This window comes from Mus caroli, unplaced genomic scaffold, assembly GCF_978045245.1.
Source record: "Mus caroli unplaced genomic scaffold, Mus_caroli_1 scaffold_3, whole genome shotgun sequence".
Classification (NCBI taxonomy): domain Eukaryota; kingdom Metazoa; phylum Chordata; class Mammalia; order Rodentia; family Muridae; genus Mus; species Mus caroli.
In genome coordinates this window covers 146,967,147-146,992,545 of record NW_028227258.1, presented here as the reverse complement: position 1 = coordinate 146,992,545, position 25,399 = coordinate 146,967,147, and the positions used below count along the sequence as shown (strand labels likewise).

General features: G+C 40.4%; 1 protein-coding gene and 1 pseudogene across 2 annotated transcripts; both read right to left on the bottom strand.

Moving 5' to 3' along the window:
• Positions 1-7: 7 nt before the first annotated feature.
• Rbis (ribosomal biogenesis factor) lies at positions 8-4,993 on the bottom strand. Of its 2 annotated transcripts, none has more exons than XM_021157829.2 (4): positions 4,933-4,993; positions 3,250-3,366; positions 889-1,005; positions 8-127 (listed from the first exon to the last, which is right to left on the bottom strand). In XM_021157829.2, exons 2-4 carry the CDS (start codon positions 3,361-3,363, stop codon positions 65-67), a joined length of 294 nt encoding a protein of 97 aa, XP_021013488.1. In that variant the 5' UTR covers positions 3,364-3,366; positions 4,933-4,993; the 3' UTR covers positions 8-64. The 2 variants fall into 2 exon arrangements, with proteins under 2 accessions (XP_021013488.1, XP_021013489.1); XM_021157830.3 differs by lacking the exon at positions 4,933-4,993 and adding an exon at positions 4,740-4,908.
• Positions 4,994-21,488: 16,495 nt separating this feature from the next.
• LOC110291959 (peroxiredoxin-like 2A) lies at positions 21,489-25,017 on the bottom strand (annotated as a pseudogene).
• Positions 25,018-25,399: the final 382 nt, after the last annotated feature.

Sequence of the window (25,399 nt, the reverse complement as noted above, 5' to 3'; positions counted from 1 at the left end):
AATAAAGTTGTATGAAACATTGAGTTTATTGATCTTTGGGGGAATGTGATGCACTATCTCTGTATTACAACTGAGCCATTAGTCGTGTCGCCTCATCAACGTTAGCTGGTTCATTTTCATGGTGCTTCTGAAGAATCAAAAGGAAGGAAGGTAAAAACAAAACACTTATGTCGCAGCTGACCAAAACTCCTTGAATACAAACTACTACCCAGTTTCATTCCTCTCGTTTCCTTGTTTACCTTCGGAAATACAATATGTCCATACTTAGACTTAATGTTTGAATATGGCTGAATGTACCAGATACAACAAAATGCTAAATAAAAATGATAGTGGAATTCTAGTAGATTCATTGTATCTAGTGCAAACATTAGAATGAAGCAACTGTTTTTCATTATATCAAGGGTAAACATCAGAATACATGTTTTCTAGAAGGACTGGAACCTTGAAGAAATTTTTGTGGCAAACTTTTCTATGAATTATAGAATTATTTTTCTGAAGGAGCTTTAGAGCCTTTACAAGACTTTGATCTGAAGATAAATTGCTCACACCTGGAACATCTTGCATTATTGGGTACTGCAAACAGCATATGAATAAGCTTGCAGGGGTGTGATGTTTTCCTTCAGAAAACAGGTTAGATCAGGGGCTTTGGTGTGAGGAACTTATACCCAAAAAACAACTTTTATGGAACATTCAGTAGATATGCTTTTGCATGGCTGTTGGGGGTCCATGGAGGCTATATCTCCTTGCTTCCAGCAAGGCCTTAATTCATCCTCAAGTGACCCTCTTTCTATGTTTATAGCATGTGACCAAGAACAAGGACAATTTACACTTAAAAAAGAGTAATAGACTTCAATGCATCAGTCAGGAAAGCAACTAATTTCTACTTACCAGCTCTTTCTGCACAGATTTAAGAGAAAGGCTTTTTGAGAAGTTTGCCAGTTCTTTCTGTATATTTACAAAAGCTCTGTTCATTCTGTTGACTTTCTCATGATTCATAATATTTATCTGTTAAAAAAAAAGCATCCACAGTCTCATAACGATTAAAGATGAAATGTTCTCATCTTTTTATCTTGTTATGCATAAAAAGTTAAGTACTGGACTGCCTAGATGTCTCAGCAGGTAAAGGTGTTTGCTGTGCAGGCCGCCCCCTGAGTTTGCTCCTCCGACCTGAGGTATACTCTTCACCTGCTCATGTCATTCATACATGTGGCATAGACACACATTTTTTTTAAAGTATATAAAGTATAAAAAGTATATAAATTCTATAGTAATAATAATAATATAAAACTGGTAATTCACACTAAAACTACAGTTCTCTTAGGAAATTTAGTCAGAAAGTTTAGGTTTTTAATAGCAATTATGTAGATTTACTTCACACTTAAGATTTTAAAGATATAAACAGATTAATTTAATTTGCCCAGTTCTAGCTATGGTGCTTAACTCTCACTTAAAGATAAGGAACCTGGAACAAAGCTTTTAGTTCCTTCAAATAGAAAACTCTTGAGCCCTTTTCTGGATCACTTTCTCTAGAAGGATGTTCCAGTAGCCCTCTTGAATCTAAGCATGGAAAAGAAATGGTGCATTAAACATTACTATCAGTTTCTCCTTAAAAGCCTTTGGCTCCTTTGTACCACCATCTTCATGAGATAACCAGTATTTCTCCCTGACTACTGTCACCCAGAAACACCACATTTATTTGCTGCTTTGTAAAACATTCAAAACACTGACTCTGACCACTATATGTATGGAGTCACTGCTTAATGAGTCCAACAAACCTGAAGATCCTGAGCTGTTAGACCTTTTTCACAATCAACCTCTACCCTCTGCTCCTATAAGACACCTTCAGCTTATAGTTCACCTGTTCTAGCCACAATAGGGGTCCACTCAAAAACTTTCCATCACTAGCATGGATTCCAAACTGTGACTCAACCACTTCATTATAGCCATTTCTTTTCTCCCTCGACAAAAAATTTGCTTGGTAACCTGGTGTAAGCACAGTTGACCTGAGTCCAGATGTTAAGCTAACTAAAGTTACAACTGGCTGGCTGCTGGCTGGCTTCATTAAATTCATTGTCACAAATTTTAGTCTATCATGAACATCAAATCTAAACTACTTTCTGAAGATATGAAAAGATATGAACTCTAGGCTACCTACTTAGACCCTTTTCTGATCCTCTCAGCTTATATAAAAGTTCTAGTATATCATAGTTCAACAAAGTAATCTTCCTTAGACTACACTCTTTCCTGGTTTGCAGTGATGAATGTTCTTGGTAAAAGATACTGTTCCCACGACTCCCCAGCTCTGTAGAATTAACTCATCTTCATTCAGGTCCTTTAAACTACAAAGACAACCCTCTAGACTTATCATTCCATCCAGTTTTACTTCCTCTATAGTTAAGAAACCACATATAGGTTCTTTAGAAACTATATCCCAGTTCTTGAGAGAAACAAAAAATTTGAACCTTTTGGTTTTACAGGTATTTTCAGGGTGGGGTGGTGGTGGACTGTTACTATAACTGTTACATACTAGAAAGCTAAATAATCATGATTTTTTTTTGGGGGGGACAGGGTTTCTCTGTGTAGCCTTGGCTGCACTGGAACTCTGTAGACCAGGCTTGCCTTGAAAATTTTTTCTCATGTATTTTGAAGTAGAAAGACAATTTTTTTGTGTATGTGCATCTGCATAAGTTTATATCCACCATGTGCATAAAGGGTGCCACAGAGGCCAGGCAAAGATATCAGATCCCTAAAACTGGAGTTACAATCAGTTGTGAGCCATGGTCCTCTGCCAAAGGCAATAAATGTTCTTAACACTAGGCCATCTCACAGGCACCTATTTTGAAGAATAAAAAATTGTACTTCAACCAAATTCTTCATTTTATAGACTTTTAAATTCCAATCTACCAGCTACCAAGCTGCTGGCTTACATAGTATACCTTTGCAAGCAGAATCTTGAATATATGCCAAGTGAACTGGTAAGAACTATCCTTCGTTCTGTCTCAACAGTGATTTCTATAATCTCATACAGCCTAGTAGGCTATTGTGTAGGACCTCATATATGTGCAGTTGCGGTGGGGGGGTTAGTTTTACCCCCTCTTAAATTTGTATTTTAAAAGGAACGGTATTTACCTTAATATTTTTTAAAAGTCTGTCTAGTAAGAAGGCTATGAACTTCTGGTTTAAATAACAAAATCCCACTGTTAGTTTACATTTTGCTTATAATCAATGCCAGAATACTTAAATACTCACCTTCTTAAGATTAGTAGTAACTGGTTTTGCCTTGTTTTTAGCCTTGAAAGTTTTGTGGCTAGCTATATGAAATACATTCCTGGACTTCTGCCCTTTGAATTTGTTCTTGGCCATTGTCTAGAAAAAAGAGTGGGGTTCAGTTAAACTGCTTATATTTTGAACCACAAACCAATGTAAAATGTTAAGGTATCTTAGTTCTGATTATTTTAAAAGTTGTTAAATAAATCCCATTTTTCTTTCCTAGACATTTTGCCAGGTTTTGAGATATGAGGCACACATATCTCAATCCTTGCTGCATCCCTAGCACCAGGTCTGAGACACCTAGTTAAGGCCTCTTGGTTAAACTTGGTATTGTCAACACACACAACCAACCCTTTGTGGTAAATAGCATTATCCCCATCTTACAGATTTAAAAAGTGATGCAACGGTTTAAAGCCATACAAGTTAGACTAGCGGTCATTATGATATACTGCTTTTCTCATGAACATTTCTACATTCCTGTTACATTTTCTGCTTTTGTTTGATCATAAGCAAAATCATGCCAGGCACCTGTGGTAAGTATTTATTGAAGTTCATTATCTTCACTTTCACTATATGCTTTTGGCTGCTTTTCTGCTGCAACTCTGGCCCACAAAGACTGTGTTTTTATCTTTCTCTTTACTGAAAGTTTCCCAAATTTTTGCACAAGTCAACTGCACCCAGTGGTAATTTTTATACAGTATGAAATGATAAACTGCCCAGAAATTAAAATCATCAATGGTTGTCCTGACACACTGGGCAATATGTCTTGGTCCATTCATCCTTGGTACTACTGACTCTGGCCTAAAATCTGTCGTATCTTCCCTTTCCATTTTGCTCTAACTTTCTATCTTGGGTAAAACTTCCACCAATACAGCCTCAATATGCATACACAGGGAATATGCATATACAGTGAATGTGCTTGGCATGTTTTTGTTTTTTTATTTAATCAAACAATATGGATACACAATGTGCATATATGTTCCCATATATACAACATATATATAATGAATGTATTGTGTAAATACACACACACATATATATATGTATTTACATACATAACATACATACATAACACACTCTTGAACCCTAACAGTACTTCTGCTTAAAAATATTACAGTAGAAAATGCATGCGTACAGGAGTAAAAATAAGTAACTAGAAAGTCATTCAACCTGTTATCTAACCTCCTCCATCCCATCTACCCTCTCATCTAGTATTTACTAATCATTTACTAAGTCTGAAGTAGTAAAGAATGGGTACGTATATATACACAACCAGATACTTTACATGCACAAATATTAACATCAACGTTAAGCATACAAAGAATAGTGTTGCAGACTCAAATGACGAGCGACGCTTACTAAGATGGAAACACAGAAAGGTTCGAGAAGATCTGCAGCCTAACTAAAACCAGGATTTTGGAAAAGTGCTATTTTAAAATTGTGATGTGATAAAGACACTGTTAAAATACCCTGCTAAGGGGTGGCCGCAAGGTTTCGGGCCTGGGCACCCCGGGAGTTCCATCGCCCACGAGGAATCGATAGAGGACTAGAAGTTGGCAGAACAGAGCCCTCGGAGCCGCCGCAGCCAACATTCCCACCACGCCCTGCCTGAGCCCCAAACATTTCACCCCAGCGTTCCGAAAAACCCCATTAACTTCTCACCAAAGTTCACGCGGCTGCTCGGGTTCACAGTGACGCCATCCACAAGCTCAGGACACAGGAAGTTCCGGGAAGACGAGCCAATCAAGTGAGAGCTTTCCAGCCGTAACCCCACCCACCGAACCGGCCTCCCCGAGCGTGCCACGCCCCCAGCTCCCTCGGGTGCATCTTAGCCCCGCCCTTCACAGTAGCCTCAGCGCAGCCTGGCGTGTCCGCCGTGGCCCCGCCCACTCGGAAGGAGCCGCCTTCGAAGGGGAGGAGGAGTCGACTCAGTGGAGCTTCGCCTACTAGCATGCCATGGACGTTTTTCATAGGTCTAAGCTGGTACTTGGGAAGAGGCCTCCCACCGGTGAGGTTTCACCCATCGCCTCGCTAGGACCCCGCGCCTTTGACCAGGTGGTCGTCATTCGACCCACGAAAGGCGAAAAACTTTCTCGCCCGAGAAGTCTGGCCTTCCGGTCTCAGATGCTTGGTGTCACCAGTCGAAGCCGCGGGCCCTGCAGTGTCCGAGAGGTGGCGCTACGACCGAGGGCGGCGTCCATGCACCGAAAAAAAGTTCGCATCCTTTTCAAGTTACTTACTTGTTCCAAAAAGAAAATTTCCTACAGCACAGCAGATGTACAAGAAATCATTTAAAATTTATATATATATATATATATATATATATATATTAGTTAGATATATATATTCAATTTGTATTCAAAATGCCTGTGAAGTTCTAAAAAAAATAAGTACCTGTGAAGGAAGCTCATATCACATGTAATGATGCCCTTGAATTAGATCCCCTTGCCCCAAGCAAGGCAAAACAATAAAAGTCTACCGTGTGTGAGAGTAAGAGTGATGCCACAAGTAACCAAACTTATAGAAAAACATTAAGCTATTTTGCAAAACTAGAGTTATGAATACTGAAGCAAATGAGAGGGGCATAATTATGTTCCTTAAATGTGAAGTTATTGACATGTTTGTACAAGGCAAAACAACATATGTAAAAGAATACCATTGTGGTTGTAAAATCTGTGGCGTGTAGCTTTTAGTTTGAAATGGTGACATAAGGCTACGTATACCAAGGGAAAACATAGTTGTACAAAGCAGAGGAATTATTACAAGGCAAGGAGACATCCATTTCTGTGTTGTCTTCTATCAGCTAACAAGGCAAACTAGAAAAGTTAATGTATTTCCCTCTGCCTCCTATGTAGATTGCTATTGCCTGATTCAGACATTGGTTATTTTCTCAGCATCCTTTCTGGGTAATCCCTTTTACCACATTAAGTGGTCCTTGTCGGACCTGGTAAGACTGGGCTTCCCTACTGGAGCTAGGGAGAATGCTGCTGCTTAGGCTTAGTGGGGGCTCAACAGAACGCTGGGAAACTGGGATTTCAAGGGACCATCCCATCCAGCAACTGGGAGAACATGAAGGCACCATGATGGGTAAACAACTGGACCTTTGGAATATGGTCTGGCAGTACTACTGGCTGAAGTATTGTAACCAGAAAACTCACAATGTCTTTTGATTCCCTGGGTTCAGTTGTAGCTGGAAGAACAATCCTCAACTATCAGAGATAAAAGATCAGGGATACCTTGAACTTTTTTTAAATCCTGTGTACTTGAAGGGATTTTGAGTCTATTATTACAAAGAATTGTGAGAATTAGTGAAATCTAAACCAGAATAGGATGTTATGGTGATAAAGATAAGGAACATGCTAACTCAAAATGCCATTTTATTCTGTGACCAAATGATCTATTAAGTATAGGGAAAAAAATGATTGGTGACTTTTGAAAATCTTTAAAAATATTTACAAAGATCATATTACCAGGGTTTATTGTTAACCCAGGCTGGCTCAAACTTTCAGGCTTACTGACTTGGCCTCCCCAGTTTCTGGGATTATAAGCACATACCACCTCACCTGGCTGTCCTGTAATTTTTCTAGCAGCCTTGAAGGTGGCTAAAATCATATATACTATATGTATCTATTTTAGTTATTTGTCTCATTGCTTCAACAAAATACCTGAGAAATGTAGTTCAAGGAAGGAATACTTGTCTTGCAGTCCAGTATGGTGGAAGCAATCAGGCCGGAGCTGGAAGCATGCACAGTCAGGATGCAGAGAGAGATAAGTACAGCCACTTAGTTCCTTTCCCCTTTTTTATGTAGTTTGCAAGTCCAAGCCAGGGAATGGAATTTTCCATATTCACAGTGGGCCTTCATGCTCAAATAACCTAATCTAAGACAGCCTTCACAGACATGCCCAGAGGTTCGTTTTCATGGTGACTCTAAATCTTATCAAGTCAGCAAGACTGACTATCACATCTTTCAAAACCCCTAGTTCCACTGAGACTCACTAATGCTTCATTCATATAGGCCCATTCTGAAGCAACGATCTTGGAAGTAATTCAAGGGCTAGATAAAGAGTAAGGCAAAAGAGACCACACATAATTAAAACCCCCTATCACCAAAGTCATGGTGGTCTAAGGAGCAAACCCAACCTTGTTCTGATGATACTCTAAAATCAGCCCATTAATCTACTTCTCCTGACTGGTTTCAGTCTCCTAAAATAATCAGAACACCCCGTGCCTTAGTTAGGGTTTCCATTGCTGTGAACAGACACCATGACCATGGCAAATCTTATAAAGGACATTTAATTGGGGCTATCTTACAGGTTCAGAGTTCAGTCCATTATCATCATGGCAGAAGCATGGCAGCTTAGAGGAGCTAAGAGTTCTTCACTTTCATCCAAAGGAAGCCAGGAGCAGACTGTCTCTTCTGAACTGGGTGGAGCTTCAAAGCCCACCCCCACAGTGATACACTTCCTCCAACAAGGCCACACCTACTCCAACAAGGCCATACCTCCTAATAGTGCCAATCCCTGGGCAAGCATATTTAAGCCACCATACCCAGGGACCTAAATGGAAGGTAAGACACATGTATTCTCTTCAAGAGGTCACCATAACCTTGATTATGGGTGCACAAGAATAATGATTCTTAGCAATATACATAAAGACTATAATACATGCACAAAAGTATGTCACTTATGAAAGAAATAATTCTAAATTCTAGAAACCTATTTGTTGGGGCCCAGAAGTTGCCCCCAAAACCACATGAACACTGATCTCAATCAGACAGAGATTGAGCATTCATCCCAGAACTTATTGATTAGGGCTGCAGACCAGACTTGAGAACTGACTGTGACCCCTGCTCAGAACATTACAGAAATTTAAAGCATACAACTCACAAACATCTGTGCCAAGTTATCCCACCAATCAGAATTTAGAGTCTGGGCACTTCCTTAGGAAAATGTCTTTTTTGTATGCTTATCTTGTTCCTGTTTGTTAGGTTAATCAACTGTGGTGGGATGCCTTGACTTGGCTAGTAGTCATGTTTTAACTTGCCAACCAGGATGTCAGTTCCTCACCTACATGTCTTGTGCTGCCAAGTACAATGTCAATTCCCACAGAGGTCTCAGAAACTTAAAACTTTCGACCCATGTATAAAAAAAGGATTTTATGCCAAATGGCTTCTTATATTGGTGTCCTCCTTTTATGTTGGGGTCCATCCCAGGGGTAGCTTATAAAGGCAAAAGCCATAAAATCTCATACATATGTGTAGAAAGTACGGCTGGAGGGTTGATTCAGGTCCAACCTTATTGTGGATAACTATACAAAGCAGTCCTAAATGATTTCTGCTGTCAGTGGTCACCAAATCATAGAACATAATATGCAATCAACTTGGGCAGAAGAAAGTTTCTTGATAACAGTAGTATCAGTATATGAGGAAGTTTCCTTGTAACACTAATAACAGCATAAAATGGCTGGATGGACATGCAACCCAGGCCTGAACACTATTAAGGCTATGATTTGATTATCTTAAAGAAAAAAAAAATCTACAAACTACAGCAGAAGGCCAGGTCTAAACCAGTGTTCACTTTTACAAAAAAAAAAAAAGATTTATTTATTTTATGAATATGAATACACTGTAGTTGTCTTCAGACACACCAGAAGAGGAGGCCATCAGATCCCATTACAGATGGTTGTGAGCTACCATGTGGTTCCTAGAATTGAATTTGGAACCTCTGGAAGAGCAGTTAGTGTTCTCAATCACTGAGGCATCTCTTTAACCCCAGCGTTCATTTTTATACGGCCCATACACCAAAAATAATTTTGCATTTTGAGAAGGAGAAGAGTGAAAGTGAGAGCAACACACTATAGTGAGTGTTCTATGAAATTTATGTGTTGGTAGCTAGTGTTTCATGACACACTACCAATCTCATTGTGCTATTGTCTTCTTTCATTGCCCAATGATAATGCCCAGTGAGTAGTTCCAGCAGGATCACAGAGCATAAAAAGCCTAAAATATCTTCTGCCTGGCTCTTTACCAACTTTAAAACTTTTAAAACTTTCATCCACTATATATAATTGGTTGAATTATTTGGGATTTGCACTTAAAGCTATCGACAATCTCAACGAACTAAAAGCATATTTCAACACAAAATTCCACAAATTTGATCACCTTGCCTCTGATGATTAACAATGATGCTCATGTTCTGGGCTGGAAACAGGAGATCTCAGATGTGTTGAAGACACTTTTTTAGAGAGTGATGTAACACTAGAAAAGAAGACAAATTTCTCTGGAAACTGAGAAAATATAGAAAGATATTGCTAAGGACCTTATGAGAAAGTTTAAGGTCTGTGTCTCCTGCCACTCCTGCTCTTGCCTTAGGAGCTCTAACCTACAATCTATACACTAGTACTGTCACAGAGGGGTGTATCCTCCTGCCTTCAAATAGATTTAGACAATGCTGAGTTATTGCCATCCTTTTATTGTCTACATTCTGTTGCAACTAAAAGCGTTCTTTTCTACCAATTTGTATATTCATTGCTTTTTAAAAAAATATCAGTATAGAATTGTGGGTTCTTGTCTTATGCAGCAGATTAAGATCTTTTTATTGTAGCTATCTTAATGTTCACACTGCTCAGTTTGGGCCTTTAAGCAAGCATTCAGCTAACTGTCACATGCCCTCACCTGCATTCTTTGACAATCTCTTACTTTCTAGTGTAACAACATATTCTAGACTCATCTAGCATCTGTGCTTTGTCAACCATAAAAGCAATCACGTGTCTGTGGAGTGCTGGTTTCCTTTAGTTAAGAATATGTAGAAACCAAAATAGGGTGATGCTTTGTGTCTCAGTGGACAGAGCTGGCCAGTGTATGCCTTGTGTGCATGTTACCTATTATACGTGTCTATAAACACAAGATAACTAAGCAACTGTCTCTGCTACTCAATGTTCAAAGCATCAGTCATGCTAATCCCTACATCCTCAATTGGATGCTGTAACATTTGAGTTTTCTAACCTATGATTAATGCTAACTGATATTTAGTTCTTCACTGGTAAGGAGCTAGGTTTCCATTATCATTCATTTATAAGTGCATTTAGTCTATTTTCCTCCCCTGCATTCGACTCCCATCAGCCTCCTGGGCTTCTGTCTTCTGCATATGCTGTTAGCAACGTAGATGATTTCTATACCCTGCTCAGACTCTAACTTGCCCTGGGCTGTAGCCATCATTTTTTCTTCCTAATCTAAGAGTTGTCAGGGCCTAGGTAGAATATAGTAAGTCCAAGGTGGAATATTAAGGCCTATATAACAGTTGTCTGGCTAGCCTGACATTTCAAGAAACATTCTCATGTTTCTGCTGTTACTAGGAAACTTTCTAATGCCAAGATTAGTTACACATTTTGTTCTGTTCTGGTCCCTTGGAAACCAATCTCAAGAAAAGTCAGTAGAACTGTTTTGTGTAGTTACCCACAATAAGTTTGGACCTGAACCAACCACCGAACAGCAGCACTTCCTGCACTTATAAGATTTTATGGAATTTCCTTTATAAGCTGCTTCTATGATGGACCCCAACATAAGAGAGACACATGCATCAATATAAGAAACTATGTAGAATAAGACTCACAGTTTGATTAGTGATTGAGTAAAGTTTAAGTTCCCAAGACCTCCCTGAGAATTGTCATCCAACTGGGGAGGAAGAGACTTGTACATGGGTAAATGGTACCCTGGTAAACAAGTTAAAGCATGAATATTAGACAAGGCAAATCCCCTGCCACAGCTGAATACCCCAACCAATGGAAGCAGGATAAATGTACAACAAAGACAAGTTCCTAAGGAAATCCCCCCTATCCCCAAATCCTGATTGGTGGAATAACTTGAGACGAATGTTGGTGGATTTGGGGATTTAAAATCCCCAAATTTTAACTCCAGGATTATGATTAGGATTTTAACTCTAGATCATGATTTAGTTTCTGAATCTGGACTATTGCTCTGGTTAATCGGTCCTGGGGCCCTTGTTGAATAAACTCTCCCTGTCTGATTGAGATCGGTGTTCATGTGGTTTGTGAGGGGATTCCTGGACCCCAACAGAGAACTACTTTATAGATGGGATTTTGGAAAGAAGGGAGGGAAGAAGGGAGGGAGGGAGAGAAAGAGGGAGAGAAGAATGGAGGAAGGAGAACAGAGTTTAAGATTTTACTCTGTGGTTGCAGGCTAGGAGACACCGGCTTAGGGCACAAATGATGAACTCTAAGGAGGTAAAGAAAGTCCTTGGATGATTGTGCAGTTACCCTGGCTCCCCTTGTATCCATTGACTGAAGCACAGCCAGCACAAATTGTATATATTCTGAATCTCTCTCTGTAGGATCTGTTGTTTTATTTATTTTTTGTTGTTTTGTATTTTTTGTTTGTTTGTTTGATTTTTGGCATAGAAAATACAGATACCTGTCCACCGAATTTTGCTTTCCTCCTGCAAATCTGAAATTGGAGCATGAAGAGGTTCATTATTGATTGTGCAAATGGTGAGTCTAGTTTTAGATCCCTCATTGACAGAGGTATTTATTTCTAGACAATGAATGAGCATTTATTACATAATTTATATAGGATCCTTAACCTTGCATTCTAGTTCAGTTCCCAATATCTGAAAGTTAAAGATGAATTAATGAAAAATGGTTAACTTCGTAAATGATAGGAAAATGACTTCCTTTGGTTAACAGCTAAGAAGCTATAGGAACTAGATAATAGTCTTTTACTTTTAACTTTTTTTCCTATTTTAAAACACTATATTACTCTTGTGCACTCTTCACTCATTGATTACTATCTAGATTAGTATATCTCCATCACATAGCAAGGGCCTTTGCTAAATGAAGTAAAATTCTCTGCAGTATGACAAGCAGGGAAGTATCAGCAACAATGCACATAATTTTAAAGCACTTTATTGTTAGTTTAATAAAGACTTATCTAGAAGAAAGTTTTATTTTCTGGAGCCATTCCTAGGAATAGTAATAGGTGTGTCACAACCTTTCTAATTTAACCAAGAAAATATATCCAGAGCAAGATACCAGCCAAGTACCCAGAAATCTTGATCCTCTATGCTAACTGTTAGATTTCAAAGCTGGGACAAATGGCCAAAGTGCCTATTTAACATATCAAAGCATACCTGGCTGCCAGGGTCTCCCTGTATCCCTTAGTTCCTACCTGTTACAAGACTCTCTTGGCTGGCATATCCCACCTGACAGTTTAAACTTTTCCAGTTCAGGGACCAGGCTGCCCTTCCCCTAGCTGCCCTTTCCTATATAATCCAACCATTTTGGCTTTGCCGGTCTCTTGGTCTACTCTATTTGGGCCTCCTGGCTGCTGCACCTGGTCTCCCTCTTAACCCTCTCTTCTTCCCACTCTCCCTACATGCCACAGCTCAGTCTGGCCAAGTAATAGCCATTCTGGACTCTTCCAGATACCCCTGCCTCTGACTATGCTTTCCATTTTCTCTATAATAGATTTTCTTCTCCACCATACCTTGAAGTATTTATGTCTGTTGTGTTTTTTAAAAGCCAGGATATGCCAAGATGTTTTGTTGAACATGTCATGGTGACATGGGAGGGGGTACATCAGCAAGCACATAAGACAGCCTCCCACCCCCACCTCCCACCCCCCACCCCCGTCGTACCAGCCATAAGACATGTCTAGTATAGAATAGAGTATATTTAGGGACATGAACAGGGGCACTGAGAAGGGATTAAAGGAAGAGAGAGAAAGAGAGAGACAGAGACAGAGACAGAGACAGAGACAGAGACACACAGAGAGACAGACAGAGACAGACAGACAGACAGACAGACAGACAGACAGACAGAGAATATGAAAAGAGGCCAGCCAGGAACACATGGAAAGGGAAGGGGAGCAGGGAAGGGGAGAGTGGGAAAGAAAGGGGCTAGGGTGAGCAAAGGGGATCAGAGAGTCAGAGAGAGAAAAGGGGCAGAGGTAGCAAGGAGGGGCCAAACAGTCCCTTTTATAGCAAGTCAGACCTACCTGGCTGTTGCCAGGTAACTGTTGGGCAGAGCCTAGATGGAATGCCAACAGTGTCCTTCCTTTTTTATTTCTTTTTCTCACTCGGCTGGTACTGAAACCAAGGACCAGTCATATCCTTCCTTTCTTATTTGTCTTTTTATTTTTTTCATTCAATAACAAAGAAGGGCTTAAGTGTGAAGTAAGTAAAGATTAAGGATAGTCAAATACATATCACAAAGATGATGGAAAATATCCAAGAGGTATATGAAATTCCTTCATATTGTTATGGTACTGAATTAAAATTCAGGCATGGTTTAAAATGAAAGGAATTGTGCAGTGTTTAACAGATACATGTTACAAACAGAAAACTGTCAAAAGTAAAGAAGACAGTGTACCATCAAATTACATTTTGACATTTTAAACTTTAGGACAACAAAGGTTTTTGAAAAGTGTTATGTAGTGCTTTGTAATAATCAAGTTTAGTTGAGAATGTAAACTCTAAAGCTAAGACTTGATAATAGTTGACTCTGGAAAAATTTCAAGGAATATGAAAATGAGCAACACTCTAACCTAATCCACACTCTCTCTTGTGGGATTACTATAATCCCTTCCTAAGTGGTCTGTTCAATTAAATAGACAGAAGGATTAGGGCTAAAGTGTTAACCAGATCTATCATGCCTCATCCCAAACTCTACTGAGTCCTCTAAGCATTCAGAAAGGAAAAAAGAAAAAAAAAGCCAAGCTTTTCCAGAGTTCTTTTGGCCCTGCTACTTCCTTATTGCTCATCAATCACACCAGATTTATTTCTGTTCTTTGACCTTTTAGTCAAGAACACTCCCTCAAAGCTTAGCTCCTCTGCACACCACACCAAAGGAAATTAGAGATGAAAGAGTTCACTTTAGCTGAAGTTTCCAGGCCATCCTGAACGGAACTAAGGATAAAAGGGTCCAGACCTGAAGGCCTTGAAGGAATGATGCTTTTTGACTTGTTCTTTACTGGCTTGCTGGGTTTACCACTGGGGACTGCCTGCAGGCATAACCCACAGGAGGCTGTGACTCAAGAAACCATTCAACAGACTTCCCTACGGGCCAGTTTTACAGAAGTGTTTTCTCAAAAGACATTTTCTCTTTCCAGATGACCCTAATTGCATCAAGTTGACCAAACAAACAAGCAAACAACAGTAAAAATCTACCTCACCAGCACACTATCATCCAGGATGACCTGGGAGACTCCCCATGTAGACCAAACTAGCTTCATACTTAGAGGGATTTTGCTGTCTGTGCTTCTTGAGTGTTGGGTTAGAGACATGCATTGCCATGTCTGGCTGATTTGTATTGATTTCTCCTGCTAGAACATTTTATACAAGCAGGTCTATTCATCTTGTTTTGTTTGATACTGTTTTAATTTTCTAATTTTGCATAGTCATACCAAATCACCCATCATTTCAGAAGCTCAAAACACCAATCATTATTTTATGTTTTACAATCTCTGGATCTAGAGTTTGGCAAGAGCTGTGTCAGAACACAGTCCATGAATGAAGCTGTGTGAGATGTCTGAGAGCTTGTGAGAAAAGTCCAGGTAAAAAAGACAACAGTCTTGTGCTCTCTGTTCCCCCATAACATGGATTTATTCTGGGGAGGTGCTTTTGTGCGCCTCCCTTATGCAGTAAACAGGAGTGAGCTTGTTTCAGATTACCCATCATTTTACCCATTGTTATCCAGAATGATGTTCCCAAGCAGGAGTCGTCTTCCTAACTGTACACAGTCTAAACTCATGTGAGCTTGCCCTTGTGCCTGTATACAACTTGAACTCGTGAACTTTCTAACATGACCTTGCTTACCCTTCAGAATGCCCTCAGAGTATAAATTGTCTGATCCATGAACAAAGTCGACTACTGCATGAGACTTTAGTCTGCTTCATTTTTTAGTTTCCATTCTCTCAGGTTCATGCTGCAAATAGAATATTGATAATAGGAGACTAAATATTCTGGGTCTTTTGAAATGTTTAAGTTAGATATTTTCTAGGACCACAGTCTTGCTCTAGAGCATCTGCTTCCAAGGAGCTTCATGAACATCTGCAAAGCTGGTCCCCACTAGACCCATGATGATCCAAATCCTTACTAATGTGCCTCTTCATAGAGCTATCCCATGTCCTCCTGACATGGCAGCTAGTGTCTCTAAGACCTAGTGTTGCCAGACAGTCAGGGAAAGCTAACAGTTCTTATGAATGGAACTTGATATCACTACAATCGCTTTTATTCCTTTCATTTGTCACACATGCCAACTTCCATTCAGTGAGGAAGATGATTCACACAGAACTGAAACCAAGATGAGGTCCTTGTGAATGATGCAGGAGGCTGACCAGTGCAGCCTCTAGCTCACTATCCTGAGCAGTGCCTGGAACATAAATGGAGCTCAAGTCTTTTAAACAAATGAGTGGGTCCTACAACTCAGCTTATTTTGATATATTTCCACAAAGCTCTTTCCCTCAGTGCCATTCAAAAAGACAGAGAAAACTAAAGGAAAGTTGAGTTGTGAAGGAAACATTCAACTTCATTTGGATACCTTAACTCCAAATTGGAGTGGTTGAGTACGATTCAATGGACCTAGAACTGCGCTGCTGCTGGTGGTGCTGGAGCTATGGACATGTGCTGCTTTTGCCGAGGACCTGGGTTTGATTTCCAGCAGCCACACTGACAGCTCCCAACTGCCTGTAAATCCAGTTCCAGGGACTATGACTTCCTCTTCAGCCCTCTGTAGGTACCTGCATGAAGGTGAAACATACACACAAGAAATAAAAATAAATCTCAGAACTGTGCTTTCCAGGAACCAGTAACCTCATGTGGATGGTCTGAACTGAGATACACAATTAAGTAAACACCAGATTTAAAATGTATTCTATGAGAAAAGAATATAAAGGTATGATTGTACACTACTGCGGAGGCAACTGTTACATGGTGCAGGGACAGTTCACTGTAGTTCACTGTAACACTTTATTCTCTGTACCCTAGAGTGAGTATGTAAGGATAGTTGGAAGGAATACTCAGCAGCTATGGGAGTTTCTAAAGAGAAGCACATTTGGAAGTCAACCTATAGTGTAAGGCTGGATTCACCATTGAGGAAGCTGTGATTATAGCCCAATCCGTAGCAGAATCACCTGATCAAGAGCTTGCCCATGGTTGCCAAGCAATGAGAGAGTGCCACTGCAGGAACTAGGAAGGTAGGGCTGGTGTGAGGATTCACAAGAGTGCTGCAGGATATAAAGCACAAGCTATATGAAATGTGGCACTGACTGCACAGGCTTCCTGTCAGGATGGCCAAAATGGGCAGGTGATGAGCAGTCTGTAGAAAGAGGCAAGGAACCTCCTGGTCAGGATAGTGGCATGAGGCTGGATTGCATGGAGTTTGGGGAGAGGTAAGGAGTTGGCTTCCAGGCTTGGGATAGGACTCTGAACCTGCTGAGAGACGGTACACAGGTTATACTGTGACTGCAGATTGACAGTAGCTCAGCAGGAGCCATACAGCTGTCCTCACAAGAGCAGGTTCCTTAAAGACAGACACTTGATCCCAGCACTTGGGAGACAGAGGCAGGTGGATTTCTGAGTTCGAGGCCAGCCTGGTCTACAGAATGAGTTCCAAGACAGCCAGGGCTATATAGAGAAACCCTGTCTCGAAAAACAAAAACAAAAACAAACAAACAAACAAACAAAAGAAGACACTTGAGCTTCTCCCATTGACTGAGCAGACTATTGAAATAATGGTCCCCAGAATTTCCTCCTGTGGTGGTTTGAATACACTTGGTCCAGGGAGTGGCACATTAGGAAGTGTGGCCTTGTTGGAGTATGTGTGTGTTGGAGTATGCTTGGCCTTACTGGAGGAAGTGTGTCACTGTGGGGGTGGGCTTGGGCGACCCTTCTCCCAGATGCCTAGAAGACAGTCCTGTCCTGTCCCCACCTTCTGAACAAGCTGTAGAACTCTCAGATCCTCCAGTGTCATGCATGCCTAGACACTGACATGCTCTCCATCATGATGATCCTGGACTCAACCTCTGAACCTGTAAGCCAGCCCCAATTAAAGGTTGCTCATTATAAGACAACTCTTTATAAAAGTTGCCATGGCCATGGTGTCTTTTCACAGCAATGGAAACCCTAATTAAACAGAAGTTGGTACCAGGGACTGGTGTACTGCTGTAATAAGCCTGACCATGTTTTTGTTTGGAGGAATGTGGATTTTTTGGGACTTTAGATTTGGAAAGATATGGAATGCTTTAATGGGACTTAATGGGCCAACCTCATAGAATTATAGAAGACATTGGTGCTGATGGTGATTTTAACATCATCTTAAGATGTTTTGGTGAAGAAGATTGCTGCTTTTTGAACTTCTCTTAAGAGTCTGCCTTAGGCTTAGGTAAAGATATTTCAGGTAATTGCATTGACAAAGGAAGTCTCAGAAAGTCCAGCATAGACTTTATATTCTGGTTTACTCTCATAAAGAGCAATTTCATGAAGCACAGCAAGCATAGAAAGGAAACATTCAAAATGTATGATAATAACAGACTGACCCTCTGAACCTTTAAGCCAATTAAGCTTGTCCTTAAGAAGAGTTGCCATGGCCATGATGTCTCTTCACAGCAATAGAAACACTAAGATACCCTCCAAGAATCTCTTGCTAGAGGATGGGAAAAGATGAGACCTGGTGCCAGCTAGAGGAGAAACGTAACTCCAAGGATGAGGTTTCACAGAGTTCTGACAACTTAGCAGACTACCTTGCAGGAGATAGTGAAGTTAAGCGTGTCAGGCATGGACAGGACCAAACTTGATGAGACTGTCTAGCCATGCATACTTCTTTCTATCCCTATATTTTATCTCAATGCAATATTCTGAAAATGTTTCTTACACTCTAAGAGATGAACTTTTGCTGGGTCTCAATTCAAAGTTAATAATACACCTTGAATCACTTAAGACTACTAGCCTGCTATGTACTCAAACTGTTTGTTTAACCTGCCTTTAAGTGAACAATGTAACAACCAACCTTGCTTGCCTCAAAGTAGATTTCTTAGGTAATCTGTTTTTACAACCTAAGCTAACACATAGCTGTAGTCTTAAGTCATGTACTCTCCCATGCCCCTGACTCAGAATAATGCATGTGTGTCATTTGCTGAAAACAGCAAATATAGAAGTTGAAACTAACTTCCTAAAATCTACCACATAGGTTGATAAACAATGCTGTTTGTTGTCTGGTTCAGTTGGAATAAGTTGGAGTCAGTGACATAATCCCTTGTAAAACTCTGTTAAGATTGCGGTAAAGTATCCCTTCCACATGTGATGCTCATCATGCTGTTTAATAAATACAGAGTGAAGTGCTTTGTCACAGCCTCAGATACAACAGCCACACAGCACTCACACAGTGTTCACACACAAGGCAGATATTCATAGGGATCCACACACAGACACAGGGACAAACAAATTTATAAGACAGCATTCAGGTAGTCACAAATCCAAACTGGCATACCAGACTAAGGATGGAAGACACAGAGAGCATGAGGTAGAGAATTCAGAACTGGACTTAAATGGCTCCAAGGAGAAGTGCAGTTTTCTTCTTTCCTTAATGTGAAGCCAATGGGTTAATGGTAACTCAGACTTAATTACTCATGCATTATAATCTCTGTGATAGCTAAACCTACACCATATGCCAGTATATTGAAGACAGATGTGTAGGCCATTGGACACCTAGTAAAAGTCCTTTCTCTGCTTTCATTACTACTTGTCTCTTTGATTGGTATATTGAAGATGAGGAGTTGCATCTGTCTTGCTGGGATGTGAAGATCCATACTTTGATCCTAAAACCTCTGGTTATAAGAGGAAACTATGAGGGCAGCATTCTGCAACCAGGAAGTGCTGTTCATTTTTTATGCAATGCCCTTCTACTGAAGAAAGCTCAGCACAGTGCTTACTCTGAAGAAAAATTCTCAAATCTCTATTATCACAGAGCCATTAACATGTGGGGAAGTCAGAGCTGAGCTGAGGGCAGACACAGCCAATGGTTTGAAAATATGGATTCATATTAGAGTGATAATATTTTGGATCTATTGGATTAAATAACAAACCATTAGAATAAGTTCGGTTCTCTTTTTACTTTCACAATTGTAGCTAGTACTTTAAAGATGTACATGTCTTGAATTCATAACTCAAACTATTTCTTTTGGATGCTTCTGGAACAAATGTCAACACCAGGGAGACTGTGTGCATAGTAATTGTTGGCAGCATTGAAGAAGATGCAGTGAGAACAGAGACCCAGCTCTCACTTCCTAAACACAAAAGTTGGTATGATGGTTAATTTTATTTGTCAATTTGGATGAGACATGAGGTATAGAGATCTTTGTATGAGTGTTTGGGATAAAATTGGAGTTTGATTCAGTAGAGTTGTGAATAGGGTGTTCTCCTTAGTGTGCCTGGGACTTCTCAGTTGAAAGCATGAGTGTTCAAACAAGAGTAACCTGAGAAGAGTTACTCCCTCCTCTAGGTTGCTTTCAAGATGGGCATTGTCCTTTTCCTACCCTGGCATTCAAATTGAAGGGCTGATTCTTCCTGCCTAAATCTTAAGGCTGTCAGCCTTATCAAGCCTGCAACCTGCACATTTATCCTGCACATGTTGGGACATGTAGGCCTCTGTAATACAATGAACCAATACCTTAGATACAGCCTCTCCCACATTTCCCCCTCTCTCCCTCCAATTCTGTCTTTCCTCCCTCCCCTCTCTTTTCTCCTTCTCTCACACACTATGTTTCTTTAGAGAACTTCAACAAATACAAATGAATATCATATTATTAACCCCAGAAGAGCTATGGGAAATGGGTGGTTAGCAAGTGAGAGATGTATTTATTTTGAGAAAGTGATTACTCCCCTAAAGATAAAAGCATAGAACATGCCATAAGCTAATGGGAATGGCTGTGCATAGGGTATGAGCTGATGATGTAGGCTACACAAGATTTATAGATATATTGGTGTGAGCTGGGGAGCCTTGCTAGGTGTCTAGGGCCAGCCTTCAGGATTAGGAGGGTCATATCCAGAAGGCAAGCTTCTTGGAATGAAGGTAATATCCCCTTCCTCCAGAGGACAGCTTGCCCTGTCCTAGCAGGCAGAAACAAGTAGATAATAGTATATGCATTGATGAGAGAATGCTCAGAGCAACCTTTATTTCTTCTCTGGTCACAGTTAAAAGAATTGATAGCAACAGATTAAAACTGACTTACCTGATTTAATTCAAGGAACGATTATCTATTTTTTGATGCTAATTATTTTTTCATGATTTACTTTTGCCTTTCAACATTGACTTGATGTTTATATGTATTAATTTCCACTTAAGATACTCTTAGCTTCATCTTTATTCATTTATATTTTACCCACTTTTACTGTAGAACGGAATATGGGTATGTTTCTATTAGAAATTTGTGTGATTTGATGAAATACATAAATTGTTGATGTAGGGTATAAGCTGAAATTTTTGACTCCAGCTTTTGAAACTTAAATTTCACAAGAAAGCGCCCTTTTAATTTTGGCATGAGAATCCCCATCTTGGCATGACATCTAGGGCACTTGAACAAGCCTTTAAACTTTGGGAGACTTTTGATTTTTATTTCTCATGCTCTAATTTTTATTAGAGCTTTCCCCCAAACTATCCAAGAACACAGCATAACTATTGTTTTATGTGGTAACAAGTTGTTCACAGAAAACACATCAAACAAAAGGCACATATTCTCTAATTATCAAGTCAATCACACAGTTTTCTTAGGTGTGTGTGTGTGTGTGATTGGGTATCTCACCCAGGGCCTTGTGCATGTTAGGGAAATGTTCTACCACTGAGCTATTTCTTCCCCCACTTTTCTCAGATTTCAGATTTTTTGTAATTAGGCAAGAAAATATGATTTACTTCATATACCAGCACTCAGGACATATTCTTTTGAAAGAAAGTATAGCAGTAAACCTTAAGACTTGAATTTTCTAGATCTTTCCTCAAATAACTCTCACTGGCTTGTTAGATTTTACTCAGTTCTGTCTGGGACCTATTTGCCCTACTGGGCCTAACCAGAAGACAGTGTTAAAATGCATTGCCAATTCCTAGTAAATATGGTTCAGTGGCGTCCTGGCTCTTGGGGACCATGGTGAAAGCATAGTTCACTTGGTGAACAGTGCTCAGGGCACGTTCTTCCTCAGCCAGCAGCTGTATGTGATCACCTTTTCTCTGAGGCTGGACTCTGTGGCTTGATATTCTTTACAGCTTCCAGAACAGAGTGGGTCCACTCTGTCTCCAAATTCTTTTTCTCCGTGCTGAAGAAGAATGCCCTGATTTCCAGATCTTATACAAAAACTGAGGTTTTTGTATAAACCAGAGACACCTCCAATCCAAGCCCAGAAGGAATTGTACCACACACCCAAACAGATGAGGCCCATGAACATCATATTCTGCCTTTCTGAACCATAGGATTTTTTTCTTTTCCTCCATATTTCCCCTTTGGCATAAGGCTGGAAGTCCTTCATTTCTCTCTTCACCTGCACCTTCATCACAGCACAGGGAGGAACACATAGCTCGTCTGACTTGAGCTTCAGGGAGGACAGGTCTGCTGCTTCTGCTCAATAGAGGAAGCAGCCTGGACAGCACAGCCATAATCACAGCCCTTTTCTTTTCCCATAGCTCCTTTGCATTGAATAAATATCCTTGGTTACTGCCATGCACTCCGGTCGAGTCAGATTGACAGGCTGAGAGGCCTGGAAGCCACTCACGAGGCAGAGACTTTCATGGATACTCACCTCCTGGAGTCTGGCATTCTCTTTAACCCATATACTCATATTCTATTCCCGCATTAGTCTAGTGTATGGATCCACGTGCTCTCTTTTAGTATTATCTTATTATAAGTGCCTTTTAAGATTGAATTCTGACATAGCTAAGCCTTCACCAGTGTTCCAAATGTCCTAGAAAGTCCTTGAGCAGACCATGGGCTTGGAATTCAGTAAGAATGTTGCCTATTCAGTGACATTCAGAATTGCCTCTGGTATTACACTATCACTTTGAATAAAAGCTAAGTCACTGCCCTACACAGGAATTTACCATCATCTAGGAAGAAGGAAGTTTGAGACCTAAGGAGGGACCAGAGTAGATACTTAGAACTATAGATAGCTGATTTACACCCATACACACGTATTTACAATGGCCTAGGGGGAAGGTGGACTATACAATAGACTAAAATAGGAACTATGGCAAGGGCACGAAGCCCTTGACCCTGGCTTCTAAGATTAAGTGGATCTTAGGTGGAGCTCTTTTTGATCCCAGTTGTTCACAATGAATTCTATCCCAGGTGGTTCCTGTTAGACCTTCTGTGTTTGTATTCCTCTGTTTTGTGTAAGAATCCAGTAACCTCTTTGTACCTTGCTGGTGTGTCACCCAACTTCCCTATTTTCTTCTGTATAAAAAGTTTGATGCTCAATTTGACAAATTACATTCAGATTCTACACAACCTCTCCTGTGTGCATCTGTCTGTCATTCCATCCGACGCTTTGCCCACCTGCGACTAGAGACCCGTTCCACGCAGACAAAGGGGCCCAGAGGGTCTGTGGCAGGTTATTTCTCCAGTGTTTTCAGGGCTATGTCTTCCAAGTACTCCAATGCTGCTTTCTGGGGCTGGCACAGAAACATGTCTGTGTTGGCCAGGAGCAGTGCCAAAGGAGTGGCCCTCACAGCTCCCTCTTGGATGGACCACATACCCATGGTGAAGAAACTCGGGTCCTGCAGCCCGAGGACAGGGTCTATGTAGACGTCACTGGCCCCCGGAGCTGCTTCAGTAGCCTCAAGTACCTCCTGCCTGCCTTCTCCATTGCAGCATTGAGGGCCAGTGGGACCAAGCAACTTTGGAAGAATTAAATATTCCCCTGGGAGACTTACATTTTGCAACCCTAACATTAGACTATTTTAGAAATGGGAAATTAAAGAAATTGAACTCTGCACAATATAGATGCCGTAAAATAAACTCAAAGATAAGATAATTCTTAGGTTAAGCAGTCCCAAGTGCACAAATCATGGGACTTACTGGGTGAAGACAGCAAGGCATAGTTTGAAGATTATCTTGTGTTGCCAGGGTCTTGGTCTAGACTCCCCTCTGTTCCTTGTTTCTTGTGATCTGCTTAAAAGAACTCAAATGAGAAACACAAGGATATACTGTATAAGATAGGCAGAGTTTATTTTTTTAATGTTTTATTCTTTTTAAAGATTTTATTTACTTATTTTGTGTATATGATGAGTACACTGTAGCTGTCTTCAGACACACCAGAAAAGGGCATCAGATCCCATTACAGATGGTTGTGAGTCACCATGCGGTTGCTGAGAATTAAACTCAGGACCTTTGGAAGGGCAGTCAGTGCTCTTAGCCGCTGAGCCACCTCTCCAGCCCTAGACAGAGTTTATTAAGAATGAATCTTTAAGGAGGAGATTCTTTAAAACAAAACTTTGTTTTTATGTTACAAGTATGGATGTTTTACCTGAATGTATGTCTATGCACTACATGCATGCAGCATCCATAGAGGGGCATGTGTGTAACCCCCAGAAGAGCGTACTGGATTGTCTGGAACTGGAGTTACAGATAGTTGTTAGCAGCCATTTGGAGTCTGGGAATTGAATCCAGTCTTCTGAAAGAGCAGCAAGTGCTTTTTAACTACCAAGGCACCTCTTCTTCCCCTTATTTAGGGAACTTTTAAGAGATGAAAATCACAATGGCCAAAGAGACACTTGTATTGGAGTCACTCATAACTATTCATCCCTGGTATGAAAAATATTATTTGTAGAAGGGTAAATGCTGTATGTTAGTTTTTTGACTAGCTTGGCATGAACTATGGTCTTCTGGAAAAAAAGAACTTCAATTGAGAGAATGCTTCATTAGATTGGCCTGTAGGCAAGTCAGTGGAGGAATTGTCTTGACTAAAGACTGATGTGGGAGTGGCCAGAACACTGTGGTGGTTCAGTTCCCGGTTGTACACAAAAGCAAGCTGAGCTAGCCATGGAAAGCAAAGTGGTAACCAGCACTCCTCCATGATCTCTGCTTTAGTTCTTGCCTCCAGGTACTGACCTTGAGTCCTTGCTGGACTATAAAGCTATGTTCCTTCATGCTGGACTATAAAGGTATAAGGCAAAATAAACCCTTTCCTTCCTAAGTTGATTTTGGTTGTGGTGTTCTACCACAGCAATAAAAAGCAAGCTAGAATGAGTGGACAATTATCAAAGGGACTGTTCTACCAGTCTTCATTTTAAGCAGGCTTATTCTTTAGCCAGGAGTCATGCTATCAAATTACCAGAAAATGACCCACTACATGGAAATAATGTGGATGAGACAGGTCCTCCTCCAGCCAGGTTCGGATAGTTGTTATCTAATAATGATCGTCAGAGAAAGGAGGGTTCCCCAACCACCTTGGGGCCAGAGCTAAGACTCAGGATCTATTCTTCTGATTAGTAATTACAATTCCTATCCTCAGCTTTATAAGCTCTTTATTATGAAGGAGGGTTCTAGTTCCAGTTAAGCTCCCAGCCTGATAATAATTTATTTGGTACTGTAATTCCTCCCAAAATAACCTATAAGCCCCACCTGCTCCGGAACCAGGTAACTTCCTGGAATGCTGGGAATTGTAGTTCTTGGGAAATAACAAAGCCTCCAGGGAAAATACAGTGGCCTATAGGCTTGTCTTCATAAGCACCTGCAACATGTGGCTTGAGACCATTCCATTTGGGAACTTTCAGGGAATTTTCCCTTGATCAGTGTTTAATATTTAATAAATGCTTGCTTTAAATTTGACCCAAAATGATGGAGTTGATTTTTTTTTCCTGGAGAATTGCAGGATTAATGCTACTAAACGACCCTCCCTCAAGAGATGAGTCTCTAAAATAATTTCTGAGATGGGTCCTGGGTTGTTCTGAATTCTTATGACTTTTAGAACTCAGAGAACAAGTGAAGGGATCCAGGTATGTAAAATTGAATGTAGATGGACTATAAAATCAGAACAGCAGTTAAGCACACAATGTTGGAAGACTAATAGAATCACTACTAAGACTACGTAAGGCACAAGACACTAAAAACATAGTAGTGTCTGATGGGAATTTTAA